The sequence below is a fragment of the Microtus oregoni genome, unplaced genomic scaffold, assembly GCF_018167655.1.
Source record: "Microtus oregoni isolate MIOR12 unplaced genomic scaffold, Mior012 000110F_ref0000174, whole genome shotgun sequence".
NCBI lineage: Eukaryota > Metazoa > Chordata > Mammalia > Rodentia > Cricetidae > Microtus > Microtus oregoni.
Window position 1 is genome coordinate 1,420,609 of NW_024544728.1, and position 15,258 is coordinate 1,435,866.

General features: G+C 39.3%; 1 protein-coding gene across 1 annotated transcript in view; it reads right to left on the reverse strand.

The window, feature by feature from the left end:
* Window positions 1-288: 288 nt before the first annotated feature.
* The window catches only part of LOC121443638 (long-chain fatty acid transport protein 6), a 42,057-nt gene continuing 27,087 nt past the window's right edge, over window positions 289-15,258 (reverse strand). The window contains exons 6-10 of the mRNA XM_041645463.1: window positions 10,476-10,566; window positions 7,092-7,290; window positions 5,811-5,908; window positions 4,711-4,841; window positions 289-470 (exon numbers count right to left, since the gene is read on the reverse strand). Coding sequence (XP_041501397.1) covers window positions 294-470; window positions 4,711-4,841; window positions 5,811-5,908; window positions 7,092-7,290; window positions 10,476-10,566 — 696 coding nt within the window. The 3' untranslated portion in view covers window positions 289-293. The remainder of the gene's footprint in view (window positions 471-4,710; window positions 4,842-5,810; window positions 5,909-7,091; window positions 7,291-10,475; window positions 10,567-15,258) is intronic.

Genomic DNA, 15,258 nt, shown 5'->3' on the forward strand with positions numbered 1-15,258 from the left:
GGGCCCATTCTATGCAGTAAGCCACTTTCTGGAGATGCTGGGCAGCAGCTGTGAGCAGCATCTCACCTTAGCCGCATGACCATGGATGGGCTGAATATCGCATCCCTCCTGACTCACGGTGCTGAGAAGGATGGGCCTTGAAAGCGTAGGTATAGCAAATGCATTCTTTACGTACAATCTTTCCAGTTATGGTGTACTTATGGAAGGAACCCTCCCCGACTGTCAATCAAAGAGCTCAATTGTCCTCCTCCTTCTTTCCCAGGAAGGCATCAAAGTCCCATAAAAAAACGGTTTCAAAGTTTAAGCTCCTCTAACATTATCTGATTATAAATTTCTTCCGTCAATGGAACGTAAGCTTTATTCAAGTTATCCATAAAGTAAAGTGGGTCAGAAATCTTCAGCGGATGAAATCCTTCTTCCACCAATTGTATCTTCTGAAGCTTGAATGTCCCTGTTGTTGCCATTTTCTCCTAGGAAACAATTACAGATCTGAGTGGAACAAGTTATTAGTATGGTATGCACGGTAGCTGCTACGTATGAGTACAGTGTTTAACAATGTAGGCCATATCTCCTTATCATAGTTTATATCTTTACATTTAGTATTAATTTAACATTAGAAATAGAAAACTTTAATTCATCTGTAAACTTTATTGAAATACTAGCTTACTGAATGCATAGTAATTATTAGGATAATCAATAAACAAAGTATGTTTGAAAGACATAGACATACCCTAACTCATGACAATACCAAAACAATATTATAAATATACAATGTTGTCATAAGAGAGTTATAAAAGACAAAATTTATGACACACGTATTCTCTAGTAGTTCTAGAGAGTAGGTTCTAGTAGTTTGTGTCTCTGGAGTAGAACGAAACGACGGAGTTAGTTTTATTTAGCCATACTGAGTGCTATCACATTTAGAAGTTCTGTTATGAGCAAAACTACCCTGTTAAGAATGTGAATTAAATTTTTCACAAAGAAGTTGCTTTATGGGAAGTAGATATCTTAATTAAGGGAGTTATTTTAGGGTTGGCAAGAGACTTGACTCTAGAGGGGTTCCCAGGTGTCCAAGGGGATGTCCCCAACTAGTTCTGTGGGCAACAGAGGAGAGGGTGCCTGAACAGGCCTTATCCTATAGCCACACTAATGAATATCTTGCATATCGCCATAGAACCTTCATCTGGCGATGGATGGAGATAGAGACAGAGACCCACATTGGAGCACTGGACTGAGCTCCCAAGGTCCAAATGAGGAGCAGAAGGAGGAAGTCAGGACCACTGACTGAGATGGTGGTGCTGATCTAATGGGAGCTCACCAAGGCCAGCTGGACTGGGACTGATGGAGCATGTAATCAAACCGGACTCTCTGAACATGGATGACAATGAGGGATGACTGAGAAGCCAAGGACAATGGCACTGGGTTTTGATTCTACTGCATGGACTGGCTTTGTGGGAGCCTAGTTTTTTGGATGCTCACCTTCCTAGACTTGGATGAAGTGGGGAGGATCTAGACTTCCCACAGGGCAGGGAACCCTGACTGCTCTTTGGAAAGCGTGAGGGAAGGGGAGTGGGGGGAGGGAGAGAGAAAAGGGAGGAGGTGGAAATTTTTAATAAAAAAGGAAAAAAATTAAAAAAAACAAGTTGCTTTATTCATATGGTCAAAAGTAAGTTTTAGTTCTGTATTTTCTCAGATTACTTATCGCTATAATTAATTTGTTATATATATTTTCTGAGACAGGGTCTCACTATATAGCCTTCCTTGTCTTGAACTCACTATGTAAACCAGATTGACCTCAAACTCAAAGAGATCCACTTGCGTCTGTAGAGTGCTAGGATTAACGTGGGTGCCACCAAGCCCTGCTGCATAAATATTTTGACATCTGTGTATGAAGCTTTAAATGATATGCTTTCTGTTAATTGTAGCAAATTAAATAATAATCATTACTGTAATAGTGAATGTTCTATTTGGAAAATTAACGATATTAAAAGATTTTCTAAATGCTTGTGATGCTGAACTAGTCTAGAATAGTTCAATGATAAAATGTGGCTTCTGCTTCTGTGAGTAAATTTTAAGCTATGCTAGGAATAAGGGCTAAAATATTGCTTTCTAAATCTGTGTTCTGTTTTGTGAAGATATATTTCTTGTGGGACAACAGGGGGGATAAAGGGAAGAGTGGGAGCAGCTATAAAAGGCAAAGGTAGCAATATTGGCTGCTTCCCTCCCTTGGAAGCTTCTATTGCATCTTCTAGTACCATAAAAATTAATCCTCAGTACATGCAGTAGGATCAAAACCCAGTGCCATTGTTCTTGACTTCTCAGCAGTCCTCATTGTCTGCTATGTTCAGCGAGTCCGGTTTTATCCCATGCTTATTCAGACCCAGTCCATCTGGCCTTGGTGAGTTCCCGATAGATCATTTTTATTGTCTCAGTATGTGGGTGCACCCCTCGCGGTCCTGAGTTCCTTGCTCGTGCTCTCTCTCCTTCTGCTCCTGATTTGGACCTTGGGGTTGTAGTCCGGTGCTTCAATGTGGGACTGTGTCACTGTCTCCTTTCATCGCGTGATGAAGGTTAATATCCAGGAGGATGACTATGTGTTTTTCTTTGGGTGGGAGCCTAGGCTGTTTGGATGTTCACCTTACTAGACCTGGAAGGAGGTGGGAGGGCCTTGGACTTCCCACGGGGCAGGGAACCCTCACTGCTCTTTGGGCTGATGAGGGAGGGGGATTTGATTGGGGGAGGGGAAGGGAAATGGGAGGTGGTGGCGGGGAGGAGGCAGAAATCTTTAATAAACAAATAAATTAATAGAAAAAAATTAGTCCTCAGAGAGGAGCCTTTCAGGCCACATGAAGCTCAGATCCTCTGGCCACTGTGTCTTAATTCATAAGGACTTATATCTTAGTGGTAACCAAAGATTCTCTAACTGGACTTAGGAACTTCTCAATAACGAGAAGATCATGCCTTGTATTAGTAATGTATCCAGCTATCCGAGAGAATACACCTAGCTAGTGGGGTCATGGATCTTGGAGGAGACCCTACAACCTCCATATTACTAAACCAGTGTAATTCCTAGCTGTATTCTAAATATTTAGTTATACCCACAGATAACAAACATTTTGTTTGAAGACTATCACAGAAAACTACAACTTCAACCAACATACCTATAACACAACTCCTGCACATAAGGTTCAGAGAATAGTTTCAAAAGAAGGGACAGAAGATTGAAAGAGCCAGAAGAACAGAATTTCTGCTGTGAGATTACATTTCCTAGAAAGGCCAGGAAAGTTAAACTTATGACATCGCAACAACATGGCTGCCTAAGCAAGACTTGAACGTGGATGACACCAGCAGACATGCTAACACAGAGGAAGAAATCTCACAGGGTCTTCAACCTAGACTAGGAACTAGAGACAGGTAAAGAATGCTGGGAGTGAGATGAAATAATCTTCCTCAAGGAAGAACCCCCAAATTGATTAACCCAACACCAAATAGTAAGCCCTGAAAGAATGTATATATAAGTAAAACATTATATGGACTGAGCAGGCTGTATTTATTATATTTAGAATTATATATTAGGGATTTATATATATATAACATATATAAAGAGGGTATATAGAAGGTATACAAAAGATGATGTATAGGAAACACATGCACATGACATGTAAGTACACAAGTAAATATGGGAAAATTGATAGTAAACTTGGATTGGTAGTGCCACATGTGCCTGTGTTAATGTGAGTAAAATATATACAAGATATATATAGATATATATATATATATATATACAAGATATATATATATACAAGATATATATATATATATACAAGATATATATATATATATACATACATGTTAACACTTAAAACTAAATGCTAGTCCTCAACTTCATCAATTCAAGTTCCAACTAATATATGTCACTTCTTTTTCATATTTATTTGCCTTTATAATTTCAGAGAATTTTTCTGAAAATTATCTAATATATATATATATATATATATTAGGCAAATGAAATATAAATAACTTCAGATGATGTGCACCGTGGATAAGAAGTGTTTTGGCTATGAGTATTGATTTTCAAATGCTATAAAAACGAATGTAATTTCTGTTCCACTTATTACTTGATAGTAACATAACACATATATTCTGTAAAAGTCTGTGTGTTATAATGCTAAAATGGAAAACTACTAAGTTTGGGAAATTGCATTTGAGCCGCAGTATTAACTGAGTAACTGAACAGGTAAAGTTATCAGTAGCTGAGTAAGTTATTTTCAAGCCACTCCTTACTAGCAATCCAACAAAACGAGAGCCTTTATCCCAACATAGGTGAGCTCAGGATTTCCCACAATGCAAGAGGGAGAGGACCTCACCTAAGGACTGTACAAAGAGGGTGGGAGGAAGATATGTGCAAGGTACAGTTTTGGTTTGCCACCCTCACTGAGAGTATCACTTGGTCCAGAGGTCCTTGCTGAAGAGGAGAAAACTCCACAGGAAGGACAAAGACAAACCCAACACTTTGCTTTCTTCTCACACAACTCCAAGTACAGCATCAAAGAGCATCAGCAATGTATCTTTCTGCTTTTTATTCTTAAAATTTACTAATATAAATAAAATTCACACATTATCTAAAGGAGACAGCAGCATTTTGCTACTGACTCACCTCTTGGTTCTGGTTCTTACATTTAACAATAAAGTTTGAAGCTGTAAAATTACCTGAATTCTTAAAAACCGTGGGCAGGCATAAGCCGGTAGAGATGTTACAACTTGGTCGTACATTTTCTCTAAGTCTAAAGACTTGTTTGGTTTAAGAATAATAGAAGCCATCCCTGCTTTTCCTTCGTAACCTGGGGGAAGGTTTGGAATAAAATCAGTGTATTACCAGACAAATTTTCAAGATCAGTCATGTCACACACTCCTTGCTACTGAGACACTTGGTCTATTCCAGAGGTAACAATGTGGCAACTGAGTCTGTGTCTTTCCCTGATATATGATGTAATCACTAGAAATAACTGAACAATAGGGAAGACCACACTTTGTCCTTGGTTGTACTTCAGAAATGAAACTAGTAAGATGGTCAACGAAATAAATTAGGTATAATTTGTATCCCATCGCGACAAATATTAAGAATGAAAATATTTATTTAGAGGTAACTATAGACCAGCAAAAAACATACATTTTAATTACTAATGAAAAAAAAAAGAAATAAAGGGACTATTTGAAGTAAAAAAACAACCCAGAAATGGGTATTTTGACTAAGGCCGCCTTGCTTACCACCTGCTGTGCCATCTGCAGACCTCAGAGGACTGATGCATTTCTCCCATCCTTGGCGACAGCTTCTGAACCTGTCCCTTCTTCCTCTGCTGCATCCCTGGCCTCCCCGCCACCCACAGCATTAGCAGGAAACACTGTCACTTGCATTAAAGGACACACTTTTATCACACGTGGTATTATTTAACATTTAAACTAGAACGTGTTCCGGTCTAGTGGGATGCACCAACACTTGTCATAACAAGAAAACTGAGACAATAGGAAAGATCACTTTCAATGATTTCCAAGCAGTAAGACCCTGGCCACGTTTTCTAGCTCCTGCCTAAAAAAATACAGAACGTGAAAGTTCGTATGTACCTCTTCTCTAATGTGTCCATCAGGTTTCTTAACTTATCCAAGGACATTGTTTGCCAAGGCAAGATGAGAACTTGTAAACTATTAATTTTAAGATGTAGAATTTTAAATATTGAGTAAGAAAGTAATAGAACCTAAAGTGGACATACGCTTTTTTCCTACAAATCTCAAAGTTGTCAACATCCACGTACCCGGCACAGACACACCATATACATTTGCTTCCTGTATGAAGTCCAGCCTCCCGATCACGTCAGCAACCTCTGTGGTCGCAACATTTTCTCCTTTCCACCTAAAAGACAGACGGATCTGAGTGAGAGTGTAGGTATTTGAAGAGCCGACTCCCGCTTGCAGTTTTTGTGACTTGAGTTTGGCTCTGTGAAGCATCTAGTGGCCAAAAATAACTAGTTGCCAAGTGAAAGCTATGCATGTCTTCTAAAGCATTTTGTTCAGGGTTCAATAACAGCAGCAGCTGTGGTTTGGTTAAAATAACTTAGAGTTTTATTGGTATAAATTGTTCAGTGTTAAATATTTTTAATAGAGTCATAAAATAAATCATGATAAGGAGGGTATATTAGTACAAAATCACTACTTTGTACAACAGTAAAAATTAAGTTTAAAATTTTATCTTTGGTAGTAGGAATTGAAAGAAATACTACATCTGCCTCAGTATCTTAACCCACTTTAATCTCTAGGTATTGACTCCTTCAATTCTGTTATTTTAATGAACACAATTTTATAAGATGAGAATTTGACATACTACTAATTTATTCCGTTTGTCTATTCATCAAGCCCTTGTTAGATACTTACTCTATGCTCTTGACTAGTCTATTGAATGACATTGAATAACAAAGTAAAATAAACTTTTAGGTAGGCTAAGACAAGTTTTAGAAATTGGAAAATAAAATGTTAACTGAGCGAGCAGTCTCAGTTTCAAAATACTTTCATTACATCATAAATAATCTCAGGACTTGTGAGACAGCTCAATGAATGGAGACCCTTGTCATCTAACCAGAGTTCAGTCCCATGAACAGACAAGGTGGGAGAAGAGAAACAACTCCCCAAAGCAACATGCATGTGTGTCATGTACTCTTCCTCCCCAACACTAAATAGAGAAATGAGAGATAAGAAATGAATGAATGAATGAATTTATGGCTCTTCTGTTTAATCCTAACTCGCAACTTCACACAGTACTTGTTTTTAACGCTAATACTAGCTTCTCACGTCGCTTCTGCTTTTGTGTCCTACTGATTGGGTACAGACTACTAATTAGTTTTTAAAAACACTTAGAGTGTTTGACATCAGGACTCATAGTTCATTCTAGAAATGAATCGTGAGTGAATCTTTGAGCGGAGGAATCATCATGGAAATGAAAGGACCCTGTGTGTCTGAAATCACAGCAGCAGCGTCTCTGCTTTCCACAGAAGATGGGTTCACAGGCACAGGACCAGCTGGGCATCCAGCGCCATTCCTACCTGAAAGTGTCTCCAATACGGTCCCAGAAATAAAGGAAGTTCTCGTGATCTTGGACCATGAGGTCTCCTGTATTGAAGTAAACATCTCCCTTCTTAAAAACATCAAAAAGCAGCTTGCTTTTCGTGTGCCTGTAAGAGCCAGCGTAGCCAAAGAAAGGATTCTTCGTATTGACGCGAGAGATGAGAAGTCCAGGTTCTCCTGCAAGAGAAAGGGCCATTTTTGCAGCCATCTGATCTGACAGTATCTTAGCAGACTGTGCACATGTACCTAGTTATAGCAGACGGGCCCAGCTCCTGTAGGCTCTTATTCCCTTGGTGTTTGTTTCCATCCCACTTAATGGCATTTATTCTTGATGCCTACGTCTAGAATATTCTTTCACAGACAGCTTTGAAAAAATTAATGGCAGGAATTGTATGCAAAGGAAATGTGAATTTATTTTTTTTAATTAGTTGACAGACTAAAGGTAATGTCTCTTGGAACTGCCCAGATTTTTAATGCAGGTAATACTAAGAACAAGTCACTCAATAGTTCAAATAAGCTGTTAATAGCAGTACATATTAGGGACCATGCCTGCTCTGCAAATATAATTGCATTTAATTTGATTAGCTATTGTTTGAAACAATTAACAATTCTTATTAACAATTAGCATTAACAATTCTTACTTCACAGAAAAGCAAACAAACAAAAAACGAATGTCCAGAGGAATGAAGCCAACTGTCAAAATCAGAAAAGGAAATGGATGTAGAACTCACAATGAAACTTTTGCAATTTTGGATGAAAGAATCTGTAATGGAGGCTGACCCAGTTAACAAAGTAGCCTAGTGTTTGGTCCTCCAGGATGTTTTTCTGGAAACACTTGACAGGGAAATGGATGGCATTAGAGAGATTCCCATCTCATGACACTTATGAGTGCCACTCACGCTTAGACACTTCTGAAATCATTATTCTAGTCAAGCCCATTTAATCAAGGTTGTGCTTGACGCTCTGCGAGACAGGATTGCATTTAGAGTAAAGGAAAGCGGCTTTCACAGCAGCCGCCTCCTAGGCCACTGTTTACCTCCTGGATTAGCTGCAGAGGTGGGATGAGTACTCACTGGGCTCTCAGCAAGGGCTGCACCTTACCTCTCTGGACAAAGATGCAGGCTCTGCTCCCGCAGAGCCCCACTGATTCTTTCTCATCCTTTCCATGCCCCACTAGCACCACCCCTATGACATCATCGCCACAGTCCTCTGGCACACTTTATCCTAGCATCACTGTTCATAGAGCACAGCCCATCTATCCACCCCATTCTCATCACAAACCTCTGAGAAAGGCCTTGGCTACATTTTGTTTTTACCAATGCAGAAAGGGAGGCAGACAGAGTAATCTGCCCAATGTTATACAGCCATAGAAGTCATACACGTAGAAGTTGGGGTATGCATTTTAGGACTAGGTCCACATTCCTCCAAAGCCTCATATATATATGTATATATATATTGTGTAGTCTGTCAAGCTACATTTAATATTCCAGAATTAAAAAAATACTCCTATCTTCCTCTCAATTTGCATAATGAAGGCACAAGGCTGCAATAGAAAGTAAAATGCAATAGCTCATCATGAGGATTCTAAAGTGGAGCTGGCAGTAGTTTTAGAAATGCTGAAATTACATAAACATGATCCCAAGGTTCAAGTTTGAGTTTCAGATCTCATGGTGGTTATGAGCAAACATGTTAAAAAAGACCTCAAGTTCTCTACATTTTCCAAAGTTGATCGTTTTCTCTTGAACAGTGCCTGGAGTTGAATTAAAAATTTTGAAAGTGTTTATTTTAATTTTAGTGTGTGTGTGTGTCTGTCTGGGTGTGTGTGTCTGGGTATGTATACTAGTGAATTGAGTGCAGATGCCCTCACAATCCAGAGACTCAGATTTCCAGGAACTAGAGTTACAGACAGTTGTGAGCTGCCTGACATGGGTTCTGAGAATTGAACTCAGGTCCATGTAAGAACAACACCTCTGTCTGTGTTATCTCTTCAGCCACCAAGACACTGATCTGATATGCAGAGGCTTGGAAGATTATTTTTTAAATAAATAATACTTTCTTTTGCAATATCTCCAGTGCCAGTAAGAGAACAACAAGAACAGCAAAGCGGGCTTACAACTTGCTTTATCACACTGAAGTCCAGATCTAGGAAGTTAACTCTTGTGTAGTGAGAGGCAGCATGAGGCCTCATAATGGAATTCAGGTTATATTTACGCGGATAGTATCTCTAGCCAATGCTAAGTGTACATCTAAATAGTCTATTTTCAATATTGATATAGAGGTAATCGAGATCTTTGTTTTCATCCAAATTTTTAAACTGAAACTTCTATATAGTCTACCTTGGGAGAGGAGTAAAATGGAGAAGTGAAGAAGGCAAGAAGCCATGAAGATTTATTCACAATATTTAATTGTCAACATGAGGCTCGTGAAATAATGTCACCTCTGATTTACATAAGAAGGAAGTTAGTCTAGGATCAGCTGATCTGACCAGAGTTTCATGTTTTCTAAGTGTCAAAACTCAAATTTAGATCAAAGGTGGCCTGACTTCTCCTTGTATCTAAGACAACAAATTAATTTAATATTATTGGTAACATGTGATGTAGACATTTGCCATGATTACTGCTGGGGAATACTGATCACACTGTGAACCCCGAGTTTGCATTTGCATTGACTAAATACAGTTAACCTTGGATCAGGAGGCTGAGTTAGCAACTAGTTGACAGAAATCATAGAGCATCAGAAGGCATCTGGGAGACGGAGAGACCCAGGAAGTAGTAGGGAGGGATCTGGAGTGTTACGGCTTGTTCTAGTTTGGTGGAGTCAAAGACAGCAAGGAGAGAGGGTTAGCTAGTTGATACTCCTCCACCTCTCTGAGCTGGCAGGTTTTCACCCCAGCCTTTGAATCTCAAGTCTTATTTATAAATAGAATGATAGAGATTTAGTTAAAGCTGCCTTTAGTGGCAGTGACAGGGCCTATGCCTGTGGGAACAGAATTCCCGCCAGGCTGCAGTCTGAGCAGCTGGGCTGCCACTAGAGATGCAGGTCCATAACTGCAAAGTGGCAATTGCTGGCTGAAATAGCATTAGGTTAAGGCATGGTCCCTGGGCCAAAATTAAAACAACAGATTACAAACTAGATAGGTACATGCAGATCAATAAAAGCCAAAGAGATGCCGCTTAACCAGTTAACAATTGGTCACTTAACCTAAAAAGGGCTCATTTAGCAGCAGTTAAACCAGTCCACCTGCATTCCAATCCAGGGTATATCGCATTCGGTACTGTGGTTCTTCCTTTCCTGCACTCAGCACCAGTTACGTGTGGATTCAGGCTCTTTGATTAAAAGGGCATCTTCGTAACCCGTCTTACCTTCTCGCACACGGTGGCACCAGCCTCGTTCGTTCCTCATTGGTTCATCTTTTTGAAAGTCATACTTTATCAACTCAAAAGCAAAAAAGAGCTGCGAACCCAAAACAAAGCAAAAACACATGAATGTTTTTCTATTTGTGCAACCACAGGAACCTCCAGTAGACTCTATGCTCAACTGAAACAAGGAAATTTAACTGACATATATATATATGAGATTTGAGAACCGAACTGGAAAGCAATGCAGGCCTCCCTCCTTGGCATTCATCTTGCTTCCTTTCTGCCTCGTTTCACCTTAGCATTGCCGGGTATTGCCCACGAGGGAATGAAAGCAAGCGACAGAAGGGACCCCGTCCCGGTTTCCTCATTCCTCTAACCACAGGCAGGAGGACCTGTTTCTGAGTCTTCAAAAACATCTTCTCTAAAGGGAAGTTTTAAACAGAACTAAGATACAAGCTCTGAATTATCGGGATTTTTGTTGGTGGTGTTTTCCTCAAGGCCTCCAGAAAAGTGACCAACTGCCTAAATACTATAATAACAAGTGTTTGGCTCTCCTCTCTGCCTTTCGAGTTAATTCCTCTAGACTAACATATAGGAGTCTGCCCATTTTTGTGGCATGAGAAGATGTGTCTGGTAGAAGGTCCTACTCATTTAAAAACCAGGCGAACAGGGTGTCCATTTCCTTCATCTTCAGACAGTCCCAGCTGCCCCCCCCCATGATGGCTAAGTCACAATGTCTCGCTGATACATCCTTTCTATTAAAACTGACCTGACAGTGAACTAAAAATTGCTCAGTCCAGCTGCCTCATGTTATTGGTCATTTAAACATGTAACCTTATTAAATGGAACTAGCAAACAGATTTAACATGGAGATGAAGAAATGAAGTAAGATAAAATTCCAAGAGCATACATATGAGGAGGGAGAAAAGGAGGTGAAGATTAAAAAATGCACAACAAGAACAAGTAAATTAAAAAAAAAATAAAAAGAAGCTGGGCGGTGGTGGCGCACGCCTTTAATCCCAGCACTCAGGAGGCAGAGGCAGGTGGATCTCTGTGAGTTCGAGGCCAGGCTGGTCTACAAGAGTTAGTTCCAGGACAGGCTCCAAAGCTACAGAGAAACCCTGTCTTGAAAAAGAAACAACACCACAAAATGGCATCACTAAGATAAATATGATATTAATATCTAAGTATAAATAAACCATATGTGGTGTTTAATCTTAGTAAAAAACAACATGCAATCAGATCCACAATTCACCATCCAAAAGTTTTTATAAATTATAGTTATTTACTGTGAGTGTATGTGTTTGTATATGTGATTGGGTACATGTGTGCCATTGTGGTGTGGTGTGTCGTGTGTGTGTGTGTGTGTGTGTGTGTGTGTGTGTGTGTGTGTCAGGGGACAACTTTTGGGGGTTGTTTTTTTTTTCTCTCTTCCTTCTGATGGCCAGGACAGACACTTTTATCTAGTGAGTCATCTCTCCACTCCAAGATTCATCATTTAATTCAGTTTAAATGATAACATCCAAGGTCAATTAAGCACTTATTGTAAGCCAAATACAGGGCTAAAATCTGAGAACTCTTAAGAGCTCTCTTTTAAGTGTGGGGACATTGTGTGTGGGGGTGACTAATGTCATCCCATTTGAAGACTAGGGCCAAATCCAAGAGGTTGCCATGAAAATATACCGTTCTTCTTTACATAAACCAATGTACATTTATATCATGCTGGCAGTTGTTGCTTTGATAACATGGTATTGTTACACTTGCCTAACAGCTGGTGGAAAGATTCCAGACATTCAGTCTAGTCTACATGCAACAGGAGAAAAGAGAGCCCTTCCCATCCCTCATCCTTTTCTCCCTTATTTTATATTGTGAAACACTTTCCCCACCGCTTCCGATATCAGTTTTGCTGTTATTTCTTTCCAATTAATTTGGTAACAGTGTACACTGGTGAGAATCATTTCAGAATGAGTTATACTCTAAGTGCGTCTGTTATAAAATGAATAGGAATTGGTGGCAGATCTTTGGAAAGTAGGCAGGATCAAAGCGTCAGTGTTCAGCTAGAAGTAGCTCTCTTTTCTATCTTTGAGAGTACAGAAATGCCTGTGCTGTAGTAATGCAAATAAAAGTAGTCACCGCACTTTAAAGTCTCACATCAAGTCATAGGCATGTGCATACATGTGCAGATCACAGCTGCGTGAGGTCCTGCTCACAACAATATTGCTGTGTTTCTCTTCAAATGATTGCATGATTACATGATTGTATAATGGCTCTGGGAGTCCCTGCTATACCTACATGCCTTCCTAAATATAGACGCACAAATGTCTATATTGTTAAGGAACCCAAAAGTCATTTTCTCAATTAATACATGAGGAACCTTTTATCCAGAGAAAAGTGCCCAGGTTATGAAGTCAAACAGCAACAGAGCTGGCAATGGAACTTGGTTTTCTGTCTCTGTGTCTGAGAAGTTTGCCTTGAAAATGATGTCTGGTCCCTCCTTCAACTTCTTATTCATTGTCTCCAGGACCTTGCAATGTTGTTCTTGTTACAAATGCATTCATTTGTCTCAGATGCTTAGGTTAACCAGATAGTAGCAATGGGGTGTTTAAGTGGTGTCGCTAAGCCATGCCAACAGCAGTGTGGCTGGACTTTGGGTCACACAGCTGCTGTATCCCAAGGGCAGGAGGAAATGGGGGTCAGTCTTGTGGACTAGAGAGCTGTTCTGAGTCTAGAAGAGAAGACAGTCTCTGGGTTCCGTCCATGAGCGGTTCCCTTGGTTAGATTTACATTGTCCTTTAGTTGTGATAAACTGTCACCTGGAGTGTATCAGCTCCCAGCCAGCTGATTTCTTGTCAGCTTCCATCCCAAAGGTGGTCCTGGAGGCTCGTGGAATTGCTGGTGATGTCAGAAATGCAGGAAGTCTTATGGCGAATGAGCTCTGACTTTGCCTTTGGCCAACTTTGCTCATGGTGGAGAGATGATTACATTTAAGATGATTAAATAGCTTGTAAAAACGTTAGGAAACAGACTTTTTAACAACCCCACATTTTATCTTTATTAGTATATCCTTGGGTTTACTGCTGTGGAAGAAAGACCACCTAAACTTCCTCCCTGCTCTCTCCTGTATATGCTCGTAATACATACATTTTATATTTTCAGATTTTGTTTTCATTCCATACAGAGGCCTAAAGTGGATCTGTTTAATTTTCTGTGTTTAAACTGCGTTAATACTGGCCATCAAACTTTTTAAATTGAAGGTGCCATCTTCTAAGTTTTGTTTTATTTTCAGACTTACCAGATATTTCCATTCAATTCATTTTCTCAGAGAAGAACAATATTCTTATAGCACACATATATTTTATTCTCTATTTGTGTGTAAAACTTTTAGAAAATTCCTTTGTTGTTCTTATACTGGGAGAGCAATTTAACCCATACTAAAATCCCTAGATGAAGGTACTTCATTTTTTGGTCTGGCCTTTGGCATTCTGTTTGTGTATTTGAGAGCTTCCTATGCCACGTTGTCAACCAAGCTATGTTTTGTACATCCCGTCCTGTTTTGTTTTTAATGCCTCAGCATCACCTGGTTCTTTGCATTTCGTTCATTCACTTCACTAGTGTGTCTTTTCCTGTCTGTTATTCTGCATCATACTTCATTTCCTGGAACACAGTACCCTCTTTGGCTAAAGATTCAATCTTCACGAGTATTTTCATCTAGTACAGTTACGAGAATTAATGTTAGTATGGTTATACTTATTTTTAGTATAACTATACTAATTATTAATAATATAGTTGAAAGAATTATTTTTCTCTGTGACCAGTCCTTTTCTGCAAGAACAGTTAAGCACGTGCCGGAACTGTCTACATTTAAGAGTTATCTTTTAACCTGTGTGCACAAATCTTTAATACTGTTCACTTTCTCTCCAACAATGTTTACAATCTGTTTTGTTTTTAAACTTTTAATGTGATATTAATTTCTATTACATGTTTATTTTTCTTCATTTATTTCTTTGAGATGAACTTGTTTCATTTCTAATTTCTTTGTTGATCTATGTTGCCCCTGAGGCCTCTTACCAGAGCTTTGATTTTTTTAAATATTTATTTATTTATTATGTATACAATATTCTGACTGTGTGTATGCCAGAAGAGGGCACCAGATCTCATTACAGATGGCTGTCAGCCACCATGTGGTTGCTGGCAATTGAACTCAGGACCTCTGGAAGAGCAGGCAAAGCCCTTAACCGCTGAGCCATCTCTCCAGCCCAGAGCTCTGATTTTTTAAAGAGAAAACTGTTATGATCTTTTCCTGAATTGATGGGAAAAATATTTGTGTAGGCATTCTTGGTCACTTTGAAGCACTTATTATTTTGATATGATTTGTCATCAGCTCCTTTTGGTCTATACTTATAGCTTCCCCCCCCCCCCCCCCAAAAAAAAGACATCTTGAAATTTGCAGGCAAATGGATGGAGCTAGAAAACATTTTGAGTGAGGTAACCCAGACCCAGAAAGACAATTGTCATATGTGCTCACTCATAATTGTTTTTTAAACATAAAGCAAAGAATAGCAGTCTATAAATCACAACCCCAGAGAACCTAGACAACAATGAGGATTCTAAGAGAGACATACATGGATCTAATCTACATGGGAAGTAGAAAAAGACAAGATCTCCTGAGTCAATTGGGAGCCTGGGGAACATGGGAGAGGGTTGAAGGGGGGAAGAAGGGAGGGGTGCTGAGAAAAATGTATAACTCAATAAAATCAATAAAAAAAGAAAAAATTCAAGCCCACTA